At 35.6% G+C, this 20,281-nt stretch overlaps 1 protein-coding gene across 3 annotated transcripts in view; it reads right to left on the minus strand.

Moving 5' to 3' along the window:
• The window catches only part of LOC115219876 (KICSTOR complex protein SZT2), a 201,426-nt gene that overhangs the window by 29,550 nt on the left and 151,595 nt on the right, over window positions 1-20,281 (minus strand). For 2 of the 3 annotated variants that reach the window (XM_029790175.2, XM_029790173.2), the window contains exons 50-57: window positions 19,634-19,823; window positions 18,015-18,208; window positions 14,237-14,254; window positions 9,192-9,369; window positions 6,868-7,019; window positions 5,363-5,533; window positions 3,896-4,148; window positions 2,245-2,315 (exon numbers count right to left, since the gene is read on the minus strand). In XM_029790175.2, the coding sequence (XP_029646035.1) occupies window positions 2,245-2,315; window positions 3,896-4,148; window positions 5,363-5,533; window positions 6,868-7,019; window positions 9,192-9,369; window positions 14,237-14,254; window positions 18,015-18,208; window positions 19,634-19,823 (1,227 nt within the window). The remainder of the gene's footprint in view (window positions 1-2,244; window positions 2,316-3,895; window positions 4,149-5,362; window positions 5,534-6,867; window positions 7,020-9,191; window positions 9,370-14,236; window positions 14,255-18,014; window positions 18,209-19,633; window positions 19,824-20,281) is intronic. The other variant, XM_029790174.2, reaches the window with a different exon arrangement.

Consider the following 20,281-nt stretch of genomic DNA (forward strand, 5'->3'; position numbering starts at 1 on the left):
TAGCACCAGACTGGCCTTGTGAGTGAATTTAGTAGGTGGAAACTGAAGGAAGCCTGTCATATAAATATATATATATTGTGAATGTTTGTTTTTATGTTCAGTTATAATAAAAACAATTTTACATTAGTCTGATGGGTGACTCAATACTTTTGTGGAGTACAAATTTATTATTCTTAGACAGGAATGTTGTTGACTGTGACTTTGAAGTTTCAGCAAGCTAAGTCATCATCAGATGATGGCTTAACTGGCTGAAACTCTGAAGTCACTGTCGTGGGTGAATGTTGCAAGAATGGCCAGTATGAACGGACCAATTCTGAGGATACACCTGTGAAAAATTAAAAGGAAATATAAAAGGAGAAAGGGGCTCTGTACCCCCCCCCTTTTAACCAGACTCCTGTGGCTTTTATGGGTTTTTCCACGAGTAACCTTTCAAAGTGCCTCCCCTAATTGGGAGTTTTAATTGTTACTTATATTTCGTTGTTATCCTGCTTTTGTACACAGACTTTTACAAACGGACAAAACCCTTTGTAACTTTCGTCCTGTGTTTTGTCCCTTTATGTTTTAATTGATTTTTGTTAGCCCTTGTGGCCAATAAACAAATTAATTATAATAATAATAATAATATGTATGTCCATCCGTCCATCCCTGTGTGAGAGTGTGTGTGTATTTGTGCCTCCTTGTCATGAAATTGCACATAGTTGTAAATGAGTGTCACTGTCATACATGCAGTATCATGCATTTCCAATATACTGCAAAACATGTCTGGCCATGGGTAAACATTACCTTGCTTAGAAACAGGAGAGAGTTGGAGACAGGTGGGGCATCCAGCTATAGAAAAACCTGCCTCAATAAACTTCTTCTGACCCATGCAAGTATCAAAAAGTGGACATTAAAATGAAATGTTGATGATGACAACAATATACTATGAGAAAATCTTCATAAGTGGCCAGAACTGAATAGTTTAAGATTTTGGAAAATGGACATATAAACTTGGTGATGTTTCAGCTAGTACTGGTTCAAACCATATCTAATGAAGTAAGATATATTTACAAGATGTACACATCTCAACAAGTTTCTGATGTTGAAATGGAAGAAACCAACCTCACCATGTTAGACACACAGTTAAACACACATTAGCTTCTCTCTCTCATTTAACTACCCCTGCTAGTTATAGATTTTGACATCCTCTAGACGACATTTATTCTCAAGATGAAACACACTATACATTCAACATTAACAATATTCTTTCTTACTCTATAGGTAGGACATTTTCCTGGCACACTCAGTGCTATGTTTAAATTTCATTACAGGCCCTAATTCATAAACATCGTTATCATTCTGACTTCCAATTTCCCATACTTGCATAGCTCAGTTGGAATGTGTTCAGACACATTCCCTACAACCCCTGTTGTCAGCTCTTACCTGTTTCCAAGCAAATATTTCCTCTTAGCTAGACATACTTTTCAAACACTTATATGAAGTCTAGGCAGGGACAAACACATGCACACACAAACACACATACAATGAGCTTCTTTCATTTTCTATATATCAAATCCACTTACAAAGCTTTAGTTGGCCCAAGCTGTAGTAAAAGACGCTTATCCAAAAAGCTGTGAAGTGGAACTGAACCCAAGACCTGCTGAGACCCCCTTCAGTCATGACTGTCCATGGGATTGCACCTAGAAAGTCCGGGCAAGGTAGGTTATGGAAGACCAGCAGTCGCCCATGCATACTGGCCTCCCTTCTCCATGCCACCAGTGTTATCCAAGGGAAAAGCAAAGGCTGGTACAGCTTGGCACCTGTGACGTCACAACTCATTTCTACAGCTGAGTGAACTGGAGCAATGTGAAATAAAGTGTCTTGCTCAAGAACACAACACGCAGCCCGGTCCGGAATTCAAACTCACAGTCTCACGATCGTAAGCTCGACGCTCTAACCACTGAGTCATGCACCTTCACAACCCAAGACCACACAATTGGGAAACAAGCTTCTTAACCACATAGCCAATCCTGTTCCTATACAAATAGTCTCTATTTTTAAACTACTTTAAAGTATGTTTTTTGTTTGTTTGTTCATCTGAAAGTCATTAAAAGACTGCAAGTAGGAAAAAAATAGTTTGGCAAATATTACAATATAGCAATAGGTTCTTACAAAATCTTGTTAGATGAATTTACCAAAGAGAACTCTATCCTTTACAGAAAACTTTAAAAGAGGAAAAAAATGTAAATCAAGAGGATGTCTTACTGATATTGGTGCCCAGTTCTTTGAAAACCACATAGCATGTAATTCTTTCAGCTTGAACACTTTATCAATATCTGTTGAAGGAAATAAGACAAATTTATTTATAAGGTTTAGTAACAAAATTAAAATACATAGTACAAATAGTAAACTATCTTCTTTCATTTTTATCACCATCAACACTGAGTCATCATCATCATCATCATCATCATCATTTAGCGTCCGTTCTCCATGCTAGCATGGGTTGGACGGTTCAACTGGGGTCTGTGAAGCTGGAAGGCTTCATCAGGCCCAGTCAGATCTGGCAGCGTTTCTACGGCTGGATGCCCTTCCTAACGCCAACCACTCCGTGAGTGTAGTGGGTGCTTTTTACGTGCCACCTGCACAGGTGCCAGACAGAGCTGGCAAACGGCCACGAACGGATGGTGCTTTTACGTGTCACCGGCACGGGGCCAGGCGAGGCTGACAACGGACACGAACGGATGGTGCTTTTACGTGCCACCAACACGGGGGCCAGACAGAGCTGGCAAACGGCCACGAACGGATGGTGCTTTTACATGTCACCGGCACGGGGGCCAGGCGAGGCTGGCAACGGACACGAACGGATGGTGCTTTTACATGTCACCGACATGGGGGCCAGACAGGGCTGGCAAACGGACACGAACGGATGGTGCTTTTACGTGTCACCGGAATGGGGGCCAGACAGAGCTGGCAAACGGCCACGAACGGATGGTGCTTTTACGTGTCACCGGCACGGGGGCCAGACAGAGCTGGCAAACGGCCACAAACGGATGGTGCTTTTACGTGTCATATCTGTAATTTACTTTTACAGGCCATGATTCAAAAATTGTGATGATGCCTGTGGAGATGGAAAGGTAGTACTTATTTTATCAGTCTTTTTTGTCAAACTGCTAAGTTACGGAGCTGTAAACTCACCAACACTGTTTGTCAAGCGATGATGGAGGAGGACAAGCACAGACACAAAGTCACAACACACACACACACACACACAATGGGCTTCTTTCAGTTTCCGTCTTCCAAATCCACTCACAAGGCTTCGGCTGGCCCAAGGCTATAGTAGAAGATACTTGCCCAAGGTGCCATGCAGTGGGACTGAACCCAAAAGCATGTAGTTGGGAAGCAAGCTTCTTACCACACAGCCATGCCTGCACCTATAATATACATTATTTTAAAGCCCTTTGCTCTCAATGGGACACAGGCCATTGATGACTTTTCTCCACTCTTCTTAATTTAGGGCTGTCTTTTCTGTTTCTCTCCAGTTGGAGCCCTGCTTTTCCTTGCAGTTTCCTTTTGGAATTTGCTACCCCGTACCATATGTTTCCTTGAAGAAAGGCTTTCTTCTCAGTCTTGTTGGTTTTGAATTGTCAGTGATGCTTCTATAACTTTACCGCTTTCTAAGTAGGGGTTTTGACCCTACACAAACCTATTTTTAAAACTAGGATGTGGTGGTCCATATTAATCTGGCCTCTCTCCTTTCCAGCTTATGGTCTGCTGGCATAACTCTCTGAATCTTTGAGGCACACAAGCTACTACAATGCAACAAGAACTGGACCTTGTGGTGGCTATGAACGTGTAGTAGTTGAATTTTTAAAAATAAATAAAAAAAAAACAAAGAAACATTCCAGAAATCTCTTACCTCTGCCATAATTGGTTCGGATTTCTTGAGCTTGTTGACCATGTTGTAGAACAATATCAAATTTGCGTGGAGAATTCTGCAAAGGGTGTGCAGGTTTCAGATTGCGGTAAATTTCATCGAACGGACGTGTGATCTGGGGATATGGCATAGTTCCTGACAAGCTGCTGTTGTTCCGCTTCAGACCATCTTTTGGCAGGTGTGTTTTCATCAAAAGTAGGTCAACATCCATATTAGATTGTGTGTAAGGATTTTGCTGATGGTATAGAATGGAAGGCAACAATTACAGAAGTGAAAGATAACATCTTATGATAGTATTACAGTCAACAAAATGACTTACAATCTTTGACAATCAGCTGAATATTTGGAAGATTAAAACCATGGTATTCAAACTATGAGCCTCAGTACTGCACAGTACTGGTGCATCACAGATTTTTAAAAATATAATCTAAGGCTTTAGAAAATCCATACCACTTATGCTCTCCTCATATGCATATGTCCCAATACACCTCCAACATCATCTATTTCTCTCTCTCACTCTGCCTGTCTCACTATATTTCTAACTCTATCTCTCCATCTTCCTTTCTTTTTCAAATGGGGTGGCTAAGTATCTCTTCTATAGTAAGACACCTATCTCTTCTCCTCTATTATACTTTAATCTTTCAACTGGCACAAAGTCACCTCCCTCAGTACTACTCCCTCTCCCAGCCAAGGGGTCTTTGTCTTGTAAGTTACTTGGTGACCCCGCTAGTGCTGGTGTCACATAAAAAGCACCCAGTACACACTGTAAAATGGTTAGCATTAGGAAAAGTATCCAACTGTAGAAACCAGGCCAAAGTAGTCAATGGAACCTGGTGCAGCTCTCTGGCTTATCAGCTCCTGTCAAACCATCCAACCCATGCTAACATGGAAGATTGATGTTAAATGATGATAATAATGTTGGAGGCTTATGACAAATATTTTAACCATAAACAAAAGCAGTCAATAGTTTTCTATATTTGTTTCATAAGTCTTTAATTTTAAAATATTCCATGCTAAGTGATCTACTATTTTTTTTTTATTTGTATTTGATCACCAGTGTGCTATGTAGTCAAAAAAAGACTGAGATCCATTGGATTAGAATAACTTGACAAAGAAGTGGTGAGAAAGGATGAATAAGAAAATAATTCACTGAGATATCATTATCAACATTTAATGCCCATTTTTCCATGCTGGCATAGATTGAATGGTCTGACAGGATCCAGCAAGCTACAGGGCTGCACCAAACACCACTGTCGGCTTCAGCATGTTTTCAATGACTGGATGTCCTTCCTAATGTCAACCACTTTACAGTGTGTACAGGGAGTCTTTTTTTATCCAACCAGCATTTGTGAAGTTTCCCAGTAAGCTGCTAGACTGAAAGAAACCCAATTAACAATTATGAAAGAAATAAAAATAAAAATAACACTTTCCTATCTTTCAGATACTCACTTTTAAGGCAGGGGAATCACCAAAAGATTGGTGGTGATACAGTCCCATTTTCTGGGTGACCAAACAATCCAATACATGAGCTCGGGCATTCTGCCAGTGGACCATGTTTTTCAGGAGCTTGTTAAAAGATTCTGTCATATCGGCTGCTATGTTGTATGTAAAAAATGTCATCTGGAAGTATATTAAATACATAAAAATAGATTTAGACTGGTTTGATTTTTTAGGTGAAGAGACATACATACAGACAGACACAGAAGTGGAAAGGATAAGAGGTAGACAGCCAGGATAGCGACAAAGAAAGGAAGACAGACAGAAAGATAAAGGACAATATACAGACAATCTGTCTGTACATTGTCTTCCTTCAAAACAAGATGCTTCAATACTTCAATATATATATATATATATATATATATATATATATATATATATATATATATATATATATATAAAAATATATACTTTTTATCTTTTCTTTTGCTTGTTTCAGTTGTTGGACTGCATTCTTACTGGAACAGTGCCTTGAAGAGTTTTAATCAAACAGATCGACCCCAGTATTCATATTTTAAGTCTGGTACTTTATCTATCAGTCTCTTCTGTTGAACTACTAGGTTACAGGGACATGAACAAACCAACACTGATTGCCAAGCAGTGGGAGACAAACATAGCCACAAAGACACACAAACACACATACATATGTAAAGAAGTGCTAATCTCTAACTGTGGAAGAGGTAGACTCAGGAAGACATGGGATGAGACGGTGAAGCATGATCTTCGAATACTGGGTCTCATGGAGACAATGACAAGTGATCATGACCTTTGGCAACTTGTATGCTTGAGAAGACTTGTCAAGCCAAGTGGAATCATAGTTATGGCTGGTACCAGTAACACGTAGAAGGCACCTATTACACTCTTGAAATGGTTAGTGTTAGGAATGGCTTGCAGCTGTAGAAACCAGACCAAAATCAAACTGGAATCTGGTGCAGTCCAGCTTACCAGTTCCAGTCAAATCCTCTAACCCATGCCAACATGCAAAGCTGATGCTAAATGATGTTAGAGATGATGATGATGATATATATATATATATATACATATATATATATACATATACATACATATACATATATATATATATATATATACATACATATATATATACATACATATGCACACATATATATATATATATATATACATACATATATATACATACATATACATACATACACATACATACACATACACACACACACACACACACACACACCGGGCTTCCACACAGTTTCATTTACAATGCATTTGTTGGCCTGGGGCTATTGCAGAAAGGCCTTGTCCAAAATGTCAAGTAGTGGAACTGATCCTGGAACCATGTGATTGCAAAGCAAGCTTTTTATCCACAGCTCACATACCTATCGCTGTGCAGACAGACAGACAAACAGGCACAGACATATTTAGAAAGAGTATTATGTTGTTATTGTTGCAGATTTCTGAAGGAAACTTTTACCAACCTTTTTGTCATTGATCTGTAATAAGAGTAATCGTTGCCGGGGTGCAAACAAATTATATTTTGTCTCTGTAGGGGATCCCTCAGATCCTTTATCTAAGCTACTGTTGCAACTACCGGGAACATATGGATGGAACCGGAATTCTCGATGTGTTGCTGTAAAGAAAAAAAAAGGAATTGTCTTGAGAATGATCATAAGATTGTAAAAGACAAGATAAATTTTGTTATGCAACACAGTTTCTTTGCTAATAACAGTCAGCAGAGAAAAGAAAATTTAGTGAAAAGAATGTTTCCTCTGCCAATAAAAATGGAATAGGAGTGATTGAGAGTTTTTATATATTACCTGGTGTGAAGAAACTGCAACGAGTTTCTTTGGATACATCAATGTATGAGAGACTGTAGCCAATGTATGATGGTGATTGTTAGTGTGTAGCAATTGTGTAGGTAATTGACCCTTTTGTTACCATATTTTTGTAGAAATACACTGTCTTTCATTATCATCATCATCATTTACCATCTGTTTTCTATGCTGGCATGGATTGGAGCTGGTAATGACAGAGGTTGCATCAGGCTTCATTGTGTGTTCTGACATGGTTTCTACAGCTGGATGCTCTTCCTAACACCAACCACTCCAAAAAGAGTACTAGGTGCTTTCTATGCGGTACCAGCACCAGTGCTTTTAATGTGACACTAGCATGAATACATTTTATTTGGCTCTGGCACCAGTATCAATTTTGCTGTAGCAGGCAGGTCTTCTTGAGTACAGCAAGGCACAAGACATCTTGCTCCTCAGTCACCTCCTTTGTAAGGCTCAGTGTCTTGAGATCAACCATTGTTTTAGTTTATTTTGAAAATGAGGAGGAATTTAGTAAAGTAACTTTGTCATTATTAACCCTTTAGAATTTAATCTGATCATATACAGCCCAAATATTGTACTTGTTTTATGCTAAAACTGACAAGATCCAACCTCTCACACCTACCCTGCAACATTATTCTAAAGACATACAAACATACCACTGAAATCTCAAAACTTTAGGATAATGTACGATTTATTCAAAACAATGTGAATAAATAAGCAATACATTTGGCAAAGAAATCTGAATGTTAAAGGGTTAAGATGGTGTTTGGAAGAGAAATTAACAAATTTTGATGAAAGATTTTAATTTAGATCACTTTAAAACAGGAAGTTTGTATCATAAAATCTGGGGGTGGTCTCAGGAAGGTTGATATCAAAAGGGTTAAGTATTGGAATGAAGAAAACTGCAGTCAGTGAACAGTCTATACCATTATATATATATATATATATATATATATATATATATATATAAATACACACAACCAAACAAATAACCCAAAAAGTAAGCCTCTATAGTTGTGATTCTCAACTGGGGTCCATATGAGATTTCGTCATTAAAATTTATGTGCAATAAATTGCCTATGCTTCTACAGTACACAAAATATTTTCATTTTTACATACAATTCCTAATAATATTTAATTATAGAAATATAATGGATTTTAAAAATATACATAGAATGGTTATGGAGGTTCATTAGAGTAAAATAGGAATCAAAGGGGATCCATAGATAAAAAATGTTTGAGAACAGCTGTTCTCCAGCAGGAAATTTTCTCCAAGACAAAACACAGTGAATGACCTTATGGGTTCAAATACACCCCAAGCATTTTTGAACTGGTAATAACCTTGCTTTTTTATAGTATGATATTGCAGGGGGATTTTTTTTCTTATAAAGTTTATTGTATGACACCTAAAAAAACCATAGTATGTCACTGCTGATATATGTGTTATAGATCTACCATTGCTGGTATAGATATTGTTTGTAGCATATTGCTAAGTGAAGGTTAATAGTGAATAGTAAAGGTTAATAGTTTGGTTTTTTTTTTTACATGTCATCTAAACATGCTAATCAGTGGCTGCACTGACCTATTGGTATAGTGAAAATTTTTACTGAAAATTATTTTACTGATTACAAATGTAATCAAAGAAGTAGAATCAAAGAGAAAACACTCAGTCAGTATTGGCAGATTGTGACTATGCCTTAAATCTGAGACAGTGGAGGAGCCTTTTCACTGTTACTTGACCTTTTAGAAATAGCAACCAATCTACCTCAAAGACACCTTATCCTTTTAAAAAAGAAAGGACACATTGGACATAGGTATTAAAAAGGAAAATGATGGTTACAATTAGAATGCCTTTGGTCTACTTGATAAAGATGGAAAGGGACTAAAAAAACAACAAACTAGCAATTTATCAATTAAAATTCCAAAGAATATATAAGGAAATCTCGAACAAACTATAGCAGTTTTCATACCTCGATGAGAATGTCCAAAGAGGTTGTCATCATTTCCATCACTTCCTCCAGAGTGGTCAACAGAAGCTGACCACTCTTCAACGTTACGGCCAATTACCAAAAATGTTTGCTGTTTTCCTGGTGGGGCTTTATTATTCCAGTCAACATCAAATGTTGTGTCCATGCTGCCTCTTTTAGACTAAAATACAAAAACAGTCCAAATAATTTATTTAGTATTTCAAATAAGACAAACTCTACAAACATTTATCTTTAAGTGCTCTGAAGCATTTTTCAAATTTCGTTTGAAGATTTTTAAAATTTAACTTTTTTTCATATATTTTTTAAAATATGTTTGTATGGAAAAAAATTAAATCTAGATTTACTTGTATATTTTTAAAAGAAATTCAAATTAGCTAATATTAAAACTTGCCTTATATTGTTAAAAAAATTACTCTTTTTAAATTACAATAAAAAAATGTGTAAGTACTGTTTAGTTATTCGATGTATCTAAGTGGAACAGTTTTTGGTAAAGTTGCATTATTCAAGTTTTATTTTGTTAAACTTTTATCTTTACAGCTCAAGAGATTACAGACAAAAACAAACATTTTCATATGAAACTCAAGACAAAAGACAAAGGTTATTTGACAACCTGATTATTATAGCAGTTTCATGTAATTTTCTCAAAGCAAACAGAATAAACACATCCCTCAACGAAGAGGGCAAAAAGAATATTTTTTTTTTTACATACAGTGAAATCAAAAGCTTTATGCAAAGTGGCCTTACTTTTAAAAAAGAAAAGGGAAAAAAAAATTACTAACATATTTCTGATTACATTGTTGCAAGCCAGTAAAAATAAATAAACAAATGAAAGGCTGCCCTGCCTTAGTCTCAAACTGCAGACCATCTAAATGTGAGCAGGAATTGACCATAGCAGTGGAATTATTACATCCAAAATCAGACACTACGTATAAAAATCATAGACAATCAAGCAACAAGATGGAATCAGTAGGAATTACTTGAGAAAACAAAAATCAACTGAATGGAGATTGTTGGAAATTAACAGAAACAATGCTAAAGCAGAGTGAGGTTCTAATTAATTTGCTATAAAATCAACGAAATTTTGTAATTATATAGTTGTTGAATGACATGCAAAAAAAAAAAAAAGTCTTGTTACAACAAACAGAAACCAAGATGACTTAAATGCGTGCAACAAGGAATTCAATTTTTGTTTTGTCAAGAAATGTAAACAAAAAAAAAAAAACTAAAGAAAAACAAAATATTTTAATAAATGAGACATGGATACATGTATACATTATGTGCACACATACACACACACAAATATACATAAATACATACACACACATATACATTACTATACACAAACACACACATGTCTAAATACCTATATACACACACACATATATATGCACACACACATACACACATACATTCAAACACACACATACAAACACATACATATTTACGCACATACATACCTACATACATACATACATACAAACAAAAAAACAAAATACCTACAAATGAAGCTGATCATATTGAGACTGACAGGTCAAAAGTATATTGGTGGAACTTAAAAATCAAAAGTCACTGAGTTAAAACACAACCAGCCAGATATCATTGTGTGGGACCACGATGAAAACATAGGTTCTGCTATGGAAATCAGCTGACCTCTGGACACAGATGTGTTAGAAATATACAAGAGAAAGACGATATTTATGGACCATGGATAAGGAGTTTGCAAATCCAGTACTCAAGATACACTTTCAGTTTCATACCTATTATTAGGTATGGCAAGCAACAGGATATATACCAACCCACCTGGAGTAAAGTATGGTTGAACTTGGGATCAAGCAGAGAGAATGCAAATCCTTAATTCATACGCTACAAATAATCACGATATCTGAGACTATAAAAATCTGTTAATCCTTCTAAAGATTTAAAAGATGATGGTTAAAAGAAGACTCTTTCCTTCACAATCTTGCTACAAAGTAGGTGGCTGGTTAAAATTTACTCTAAAATTCAAAAGAGAAAGAGAAGAACATACATACATTCACACATACATACCTACATAAACACATACATATATACCTACATGCACACACACACATCTGCACACTTACATACACACATATTCATACATACATACAAACACACACACACACACCTATATACATGCATTTAGTGCATCTCCATAGATTTTGATAATGAATGTTCCAGTCATTCAATCAACAGAATGGCCTAATCATTGAATTAATGCATAAGTGGCTGAGCATTCCACAGACAGCATGTACACTTAACACTGCAGGCAGAATCAATGTGACTGTGTATAAGAAGGCTAACCCACTGAATTACAAGTAGACTCCATTCAACAAGTTTCCACACAGTTTCCATTTCCTCAATTCCACTCAAAAGACTTGAGTCAAACTGAGACTACAGCAAAAGACACTAGTCGAAGATGCTTTATAGTAGGATTGAACCTGAGACTCCACAGTTACAAAGCAATCTCCTTAACTCCTCAGCCATGAATACATACAAATAGACACATGCAAGCACACAGCCATTCTATAAAATATAGCAATTTGGATGTCAACTGTGCAATACTCATGTTTAGGTGTTTCTCACAATTTCATTATGTTAATGATTTTCTGGCTGTTAATTTTGAACCCTCACTGCGTTGATTTTAACGCTTTAGCATTTAAACCAATCATATCCAGCCCAAATATCATACCTATCTTATGTTCAAAACCAACTAGATCTAACCTACCCAACAATATCATTTAAAAATAAAAAAAGAGTCACATCTGCAGAATCTCAAAGCTACAAGATAATGCATGATTAATTCAAAACAAGGTGAATAAATAAGCATTATATTTCAGTAATCTGAAGTCAAAGCTATGTGATTGGGAAACAAACTTCTTACCCACATATATATATATGTGTGTGTGTGTGTGTCACATAAGTGGCACCTATGCTAGTAGCATGTAAAAAGTACCCATTACACTCTTGGAGTGGTCAATGTTAAGAAGAGCATCCACCCAAAGAAACCACGCCAAATCAGACTGAAATCTGGTGCAGCCCTCCAGCTAGCCAGTTTCAGTTAAACTGTCTAACCTATGCCAGTATAGAAAGCAGACACTAAAGGATGATGATAATGATGGTGTGTGTGTGTGTGTGTGTGTGCATGAACCATTGTCTTCACATCACATGCTTGTTCTAAATGAGCATTACTGTCATGAAAGCAATGTTGTTTGTTTCCAGTTTTCTGTGGAAAAAAAAAAACATGTCTGGTCAAAGGGAAATTTTACCTTGCCTGGAAACAGATGATGATTGTTAAGAGAAAGACTGTATTAAAATTTGTCTCAGTAAACTCTGTCTGACTCATGCAAGCATGGAAAAGAGGATGTTAAAATGATGATGATAATGATGATACATACTGGCACTCTGTCAGTTATGATGATAAAGGTTCCAGTCAGTCCGACCAACAGAACAGCCAGCTCATGAAATTAATGTGCAAATGGTTGAGCACTCCACCAACACACATATCATTAAAGTAGTTCTCAGGGAGATTCAGTGTGACACAGAATGTGACAAGGCAGGACCTTTAAAATATACATACTATTCATTTTTGCCAGATCAGTGCACTGGAGCAACATGAAATGACACAATGTGCCACCAGGAATTGAACTCATGACCTTATGATTATCAGCCAAATACTCTAACCACTGAGCAACAGGCTTTGAAGATGATAAACACTGGACTTCCATATAGTTTCCTTTCATGAAATTTCTCTCACTCAGCTCAAGGTTATAACAGAAGACACTTGTCCAAGGTGCCATGAAGAGGAATTGAACCCAATGCTATGAGGTTTAGGAGGAAACCTTTTAATTATAGTCATTAAAAAAAAAATGCACCAGATCACGATTCCACTTCAGAATTAGAAAAATACTCCAGTTCTGATTAACCAGTAGTTTTACAGAGTTCAAGTGTGTCCCATACAGCACTGATTACATATTTAAAATGGTGCAGTAATAACACATGCACACACACACACACTAACTTGGAAACATCCTAGGTTGCACATAAAAGAAGACCTAGTTGATTGGTAAAAATTCACTCAATGGCATATCACAAAAACTAGGCCATTACATTACAACAGTGGTTTCTGTTTCTTTCAGTTATCAAGATGAATACCATTTCCACCAATGGCTGACAAGTCAAGCAAAGGAGACCATGCTGTCATTCAACCCATTGGAAATAACAGCCAGTTTCTCCCAAATCCCATGTTTTCAGCTAACAAATGATGGACTCACTGAACAATGTAATCCCCAAAATATACAAAAGCTGGGTCGGTCATGATTGAAACATTTCCAATCACAGGTCTGCTCAGTCAAAGCAACAATAACACCAACAATCCAAATGGATCACTAAAGTAAATGTCATTATATATAGATCCTACAGGTCAGCCCTACATCTAATATTAGCTGTAAATTAAATCAGAGTAGTTGTAAGGAAATTGGTCTCACTTGCAGGAGAGTAAGAAAACATGAGCAGCAAATGAAAAATACAAACAAACAATCAAAATAAAAAAGAATAAAAATGAAAGTGGAGGTGTTTATAAACTATCAGTGATGATACAATGTCGACATCTCTGTACAGAAGTAGTATATTTATAAAAAAAAAAAAAATAATAATAATAATGGCAGAGAATCTTCACACCATGCAAAACGACATCAAACATAACAGATGGCTTTTATTACTTAAAAAAAAAATTCTATATTTCACTTATAAAGATAGGAGAAAATAAAATACAAAATCTTCCTTGCGTTAAAGATTTAATTGTTAAAATTCAGTCTTTACTGAAATACAATAATTTTGTGCAGAGAATATATATACATAATAGTAGTAGCAGCAGCAACAGTAGTAGTAGTTGTAATAATAAACAACGACAGTAGTAGAAGATAGAACTGCCAGTCATGGATATGACTGGATAAATGGCTAGCACAGACATTGGAAAATAACAAAAAGGATAAAAAAATAACTCTCACCAATACAGAGAAGTACCACTGCAAGAAAGAACGGTACACAAGTTGAGATGGGGGAGCTACAGAGCAGAAGATTAAGGCTTTAGCAATGTGCGATATGCTTCAAGGAACTAGTACATGTGAGTCTATGGACATTAGTTAATAAGGATTCTTTTTTTTTATGTTTATTTGAATAGGCAAAAGCTACACACAGAAAATCAGGATGGCTTCAGAATTTCAAAACATTTAGAAACACACATTTAAGAATTTTAGTTAAACTATATTTAAGCATGAAATACAACTCTTAAGTTATTAACATTTATTTTTATTTCACCACGCAAATATTTCTAATTAGCTTTTTAAATGCTCCTGGTATTAAATATGTTAATGTATTAAGTATATTAATGCTAACTATATTTTAACCATAGTTTTTTCAAGACCTTTTCTATTTCCCAAAATCTATTTTCAATCTAGATATCACTTCATGCAATTTCACCGATCTTTTATGAACTTCAAGTGGGTTTTATTTCCTCAAAGAACTACCAGGTAGAAATGAAATTTAAAGATTTTTACAGGAAAATGGAAATGATAACAGTTATGTTTATTATTTCCAAAGACAATGACACAGGTAGTAAACAGAATTGACTGCAATAGGAAACCGAAATTCACACATGGAATTCACAGACCAAGTAGCTTACCCTCTACTCAGCTCATTAAATTACCTAAATACAGTAAATTCACTCTTATCCAGTACTCAAATAACCAGAACTCTCAAGCAACCGGCACCCAGAGAAAAATAAAAGAAAGAGTGCTGTTAATTAGAATCAAAAGAATTTGTGTTAATACTAATTAACTGTCTTTTAAAAGAAAGTTTTTACTGTATTTTACATGGATCATTGCTTCTTAAAGTACTAAACTTTATTTTACTGTATTTACAATTCTTGTATTTTATTAGATTCATTAGATAATAAAACTTGTTCTTAGCTTAAATCATACTTTATATTCCTTTCTAGTTCTCTCATTGCTACTACATTTAGAATGTTAATGATAATACTGATGAATACAGGGAGTATTAATGTGTATTGTAAGATGTCATGGTAATTTAAAAAGTAATGATCAGATATCTGGAAAATTGAGTTATCTGATAACCCTCTGGCCTCAGTGGTACTGGGTATGAAGGAGTTTACTGTATCATAAAATATTTCTAAATTTTGTTTCCACAATCTACAGTATTTAACATAAAAAACTTAGCTCTATTTGAAAAATTGAGATATGTTGTTATTAATTCATTTTAATCTTTTATGGTTATATTTCAACAAAATTACAGCCATTAAACCTCTCCATACAAGATATCACTTAAACAAAACAAAACAAACAAAAAATCAGATAATGCAAAACAAGTTCATCTTGTGTTTTTGTTTTGCTACTTTCAATGACTGGAATGTGGCAATGCCGGCACACAAATTCTAAGTATACAGATGATTATATCAACTGACCCTCATTCTTGCAGACAATCACTTTATTTTATTAGCTCCAGAAGTACAAATGACAACGTCGCTTTGGACAAAATTTAAATTCAAAACATAAGGAGATGCAATCAGTGACTGCAAGATATTCTGTTCAATACATGACCAACCTTGCCATATACCACCCATTAGAGAAATCCCATTACAAAATAGAATACTAATAGGATACCCTTTTTCCTAACTGTAGAAATTCACAGATTTTTACTTAATTTTTACATACAGCTGTTGATGTTTTTGTGGCAGAAGCTCCATTGCCAGCCAAAGTAAATTAGAACTGATGTCAATACCTTGATTTATAAAGGATGGGGGTGACAATATTAAGAGTCAATTAATTGTCAATTTATGTTAAACTATATTATTTTCAAACTTTAGTACAGGGCTAGCAATTTTGGGTTAGGGCATTAGTCGCTTACATCAACACCAGTGCTCAACTGGTACCTATTCCATCGACATTAAAAGGATGAAAGGTAAAGTCAACCTTGGTGGAATTTGAACTCAGAATGTAAAGATAAAAAAAATGCCATTCTGCATTTTGCCTGGCACAGTAACAATTCTGCCAGATTGCTGCCTTATTTATATTCATAAAATTTTCCATTTTTTGTCACTTTTTTTTTCAAACTAGAATGGGTTGGGCAAATGATTAATTCATTAAAAATTAAAGTTTTTAAAGCTATCAATTTATGATGAGACTACTTTCTAATACCAACTGCTTCAAGATGAACAGAAACCAATTTAAATATTTTGGATGAATGAAGCATGGCTTTAACAAAGATAATGGTATCTCACTCCAGTTTCTAGGTATTAAGTAGAGGAGAGATAAATTATTTCCCTGGACAGAAACCTGTTCTATTTTGGCAAACATTCCAAAAGAATTTAATATCTGCTCAAGGCGAAGTGAAGATCAAAGAGATACATCAACTGTCAAAATAAGTATTACTCACTAAAAGAGTTGGTTGTTCAATATCATTATCCACCCAGCATTTTAATTCAACAAGCATAATTGTGTTACACACAATACACATATGTATGTGTATATATATATATATATATATATATATATATATGTACATACATTTTTATATATATATACACACGCATACAATATATGTATATATATATATATGTACATACATTTTTTATATATATATACACACATGCATACAATATATGTATATGTATGTGTGTGTATATATATATATATATATTATATATATATATATATATGATAATAATAATAATATAATAATAATAATAATAATAATAATAATAATTTCCTAAGTAACAAGAAGATGGATTTAGTATTAATCTTTATTTTGTACAACCGTTTCGACCCATCTTGCTACTGTCCCTTATGGGTGGGACTCCTTTCAATATGTTTTTTATCAATTTGGTAGGCTGGGTCTCATCAGGTACATCAATACAAAAAGGTTTCTGTCTCGCTAAAGATCCTGAGTTTTGGCTGTCGTGTTGTTATATGCCCATCTGGTTAGGGAATGAAGCATCAATTACTATGATCTTTTTTCAGTAAGAGTTGCAAACACTTGTAAATATAGACAAATATTTGTTGATAAAAATTTAAAAAAAGTTCATAGGGGAAGTTAATTGATGGACAGGAAAGATTGAGTTACATTAAGTTTAAGACAGAGAGATGATATCAATCCATCCCTGTCCATCCATTAACTTTGCCTACAAACATTTTTTTATCAACAATTATTTGTCTGTATTTACAAGTGTTTGCAACTCTTATTGAAAAAAGATAATAGTAATTGAAAATTGTAGTGATGCTTAATTCCCTAACCAGACAGGCATATAACAACACGACAGCCAAACTCAGGATCTTTAGTGAGATGCAAACCTTTGTGTATAGATGTACCTGATGAGACCCAAACTGCAAAATTGATGCAACACAACACGTTAAAAGGAGTTTCACTCATAAGGGACTGTAGCAGGATGGTTCAAAATGATCGTTGTACAAAATAAGGATTAATATCAAATCCATCTTCTTGTTGCTTAAGAAATTACTGCTACCTCAACTAACACCACAGAATTCCTGGAGAAGGTCCAATGGAAATATACCCTAACTGTGGATGACACTAGGTAGACCAAACTGTGCTAGTGCTCTACTCAACACTTCAAAACACTAATCAACATATACCCAATAGTCCAAAAATTATAAATATATATATATATATATGCACACACGTATATATTCCTCTGTACAGACATATATAGCAGCTGCCCCAATCATTTTATCTATTAAAACAAACCATACTTACTGCACTGCTGCGTATTATGGAATATGGCACCCCAATCAGAATTTCGTCTTGTGGGGAGTCTTGCACTAGTTTAAATATTCTTATGTTGATGTCCCGTGCAACTGTTGCAAATTGGTTTGGCAATTCTCTTAGTAGGAACTCAATTGAAAGTCGAGCTTGAAGTTCCAATTCAATTTTGGTAACAGCTGGAACAGCTGAAATGGAAAAAATATACAAATATATATATATTATATATATAAAAGCACTCAGTCCACTCTGCAGGGTGGTTGGTGTTAAGAAGGACATCCAGCTGTAAAAACCATACCAAAACAGACACAACAGCCTGGGGTAGTCTTCTATCTGGCCGGCTCCTATTGAACCATCCAACCCATGCCAGCATGGAAGGCGGACATTAAATGATGATGATGATGATGATATATAATAAGTTCAGGAACAGCTTACATGTCAAGAAGTTTGCTTCCAAATCATAAGGTTTTAGGTTCAGTCCCACTGAGTGGCACCTATGATATTCTAATCACATGTCTATTGTATCACAGATGCGAACTCTCAATGTAGAGTGGCTCAACCTGGAGAGACTCTCCAAGCTATGCACCCTGTTGAGTTATGCCAAGCACAGGCATAACTGTGTGGTAAGAAGCTTGCTGACCAAAGGCTTGTGAGTGGATTTGGTAGACAAAAACTGAAAGAAGCTATCATGTTTGTGTGTGTGTGCATGCATGTAACTGACTCCTTGTCCTGACTTCATGTGATAATTGTAAAGGAGTTTCACCATCATCTAAGTGCTGTCCTTCATTTCCAATCTTCCATGCAAAGACATGTCTGGTCACAGGGAAATATTACTTTATTTGGAAACAGGTGAAGGTTGGCAACAGGAAGGGCATCTGGCCATAGAAAATCCACCACAACAAATTCCTTTTAACCCATGCAAGCATAGGAAAATAGATGTGAAAACAATGATATGGATGATGATAATGTCCAGAGCATTTGTCGCTGAGGAGAACAAATCAAATCAAAACACCATGTCTGGCAATCCACCAGCATTCTGAGCAAAGCCCTGGTTTTTAACAAACAATTTTCTTTGAGAATTTTCCCAGAGACAACCTTTCGAACTTTGAGCCTCATGGAGGCAGTGACAAATGACTGTGACCTTTGGCAATATACTGCGCTTGAGAAGACCTGTCAAGCCAAGTGAGATTGCAGTCGTGGCCAATGCCAGTGTTTCATAACTGGCACCTGTGCTGGTGGCACATAAAAAGCACCCACTACACTCTTGGAGAGGTTGGCGTTAGGAAGGGCATGCCAAATCAGATTGGAACCTAGACCAGCTTACCAGCTTTCAGTCAAATCATCCAACCCATGCCCGCATGACTATGTTTTTGTTTACATTTGTGCTCTAAGAAATTTGCATACTACACTTGGTGTGGTCCCCATGCTAGCATAGCTTGGATGGCTTTTGTGTCAGAGTATTTTAGTGGCCAGATGCCTTTCCTGCCATCAATTTTAGTTCTAGGATCTCAGTATATCTCTTCTAAAACCAGGATACACAAGGATACATGTACCTATTTTACAAAAAAAAACATAACATAGAAATAGGATAAATGGTCAAAAGAGAAACTTACCTAAATTAAAGCAGAAATCTAACCAGTGTGGAAGAGATGTCCAAAATACTGGGTGAAGAAAACCTTTCTCGCCACTTTCATACTGAAAGAACATGTGAGGTTGATCTTTGACCTTGTGCTGAAAGCTACTATACTGAGAACTAGGGCTCTCATTACTGCTAGCTGATGTATTCCATGAAGTCTCTGACCCCTTTACAAGAAAGATAAAAGAAAAAATGACAAAAATGAAAATAGATCAACCCCAAAACAATTACCATAAATAAACTGAAAAAGGAGCAGTAATGGATGCCTGGTTAAGAAGCTAACTTTGCAACCATGTGGTTTCCAGTTCAGTCCCACTGTGAAGCACCTGGAGCAAATGTCTTGTACTATATAGCCTGAAGCTGACCAATGCCTTGCAAGGAAATCTGGTTGACAGAAAATGTGTGGAAGTCCATCACATATATTTTTATGTATGATTGTTCAGTTTTATTTCAAGATTTCTTGCTAATAGAGAAAGAGCCAGTTTTTAATCTAGGCTCCTCCGTTGGAATTTCAACACCAACAACATGGTATTTTTGTTTGTATTTATGTATGGATGCATGTAAGTAAACCTGTCTCCTAGCTTCCCTTCTGGTGATCTGATAAAGTATATATATATATATATAA

The sequence above is a fragment of the Octopus sinensis genome, linkage group LG15 (genome assembly GCF_006345805.1).
Source record: "Octopus sinensis linkage group LG15, ASM634580v1, whole genome shotgun sequence".
NCBI lineage: Eukaryota > Metazoa > Mollusca > Cephalopoda > Octopoda > Octopodidae > Octopus > Octopus sinensis.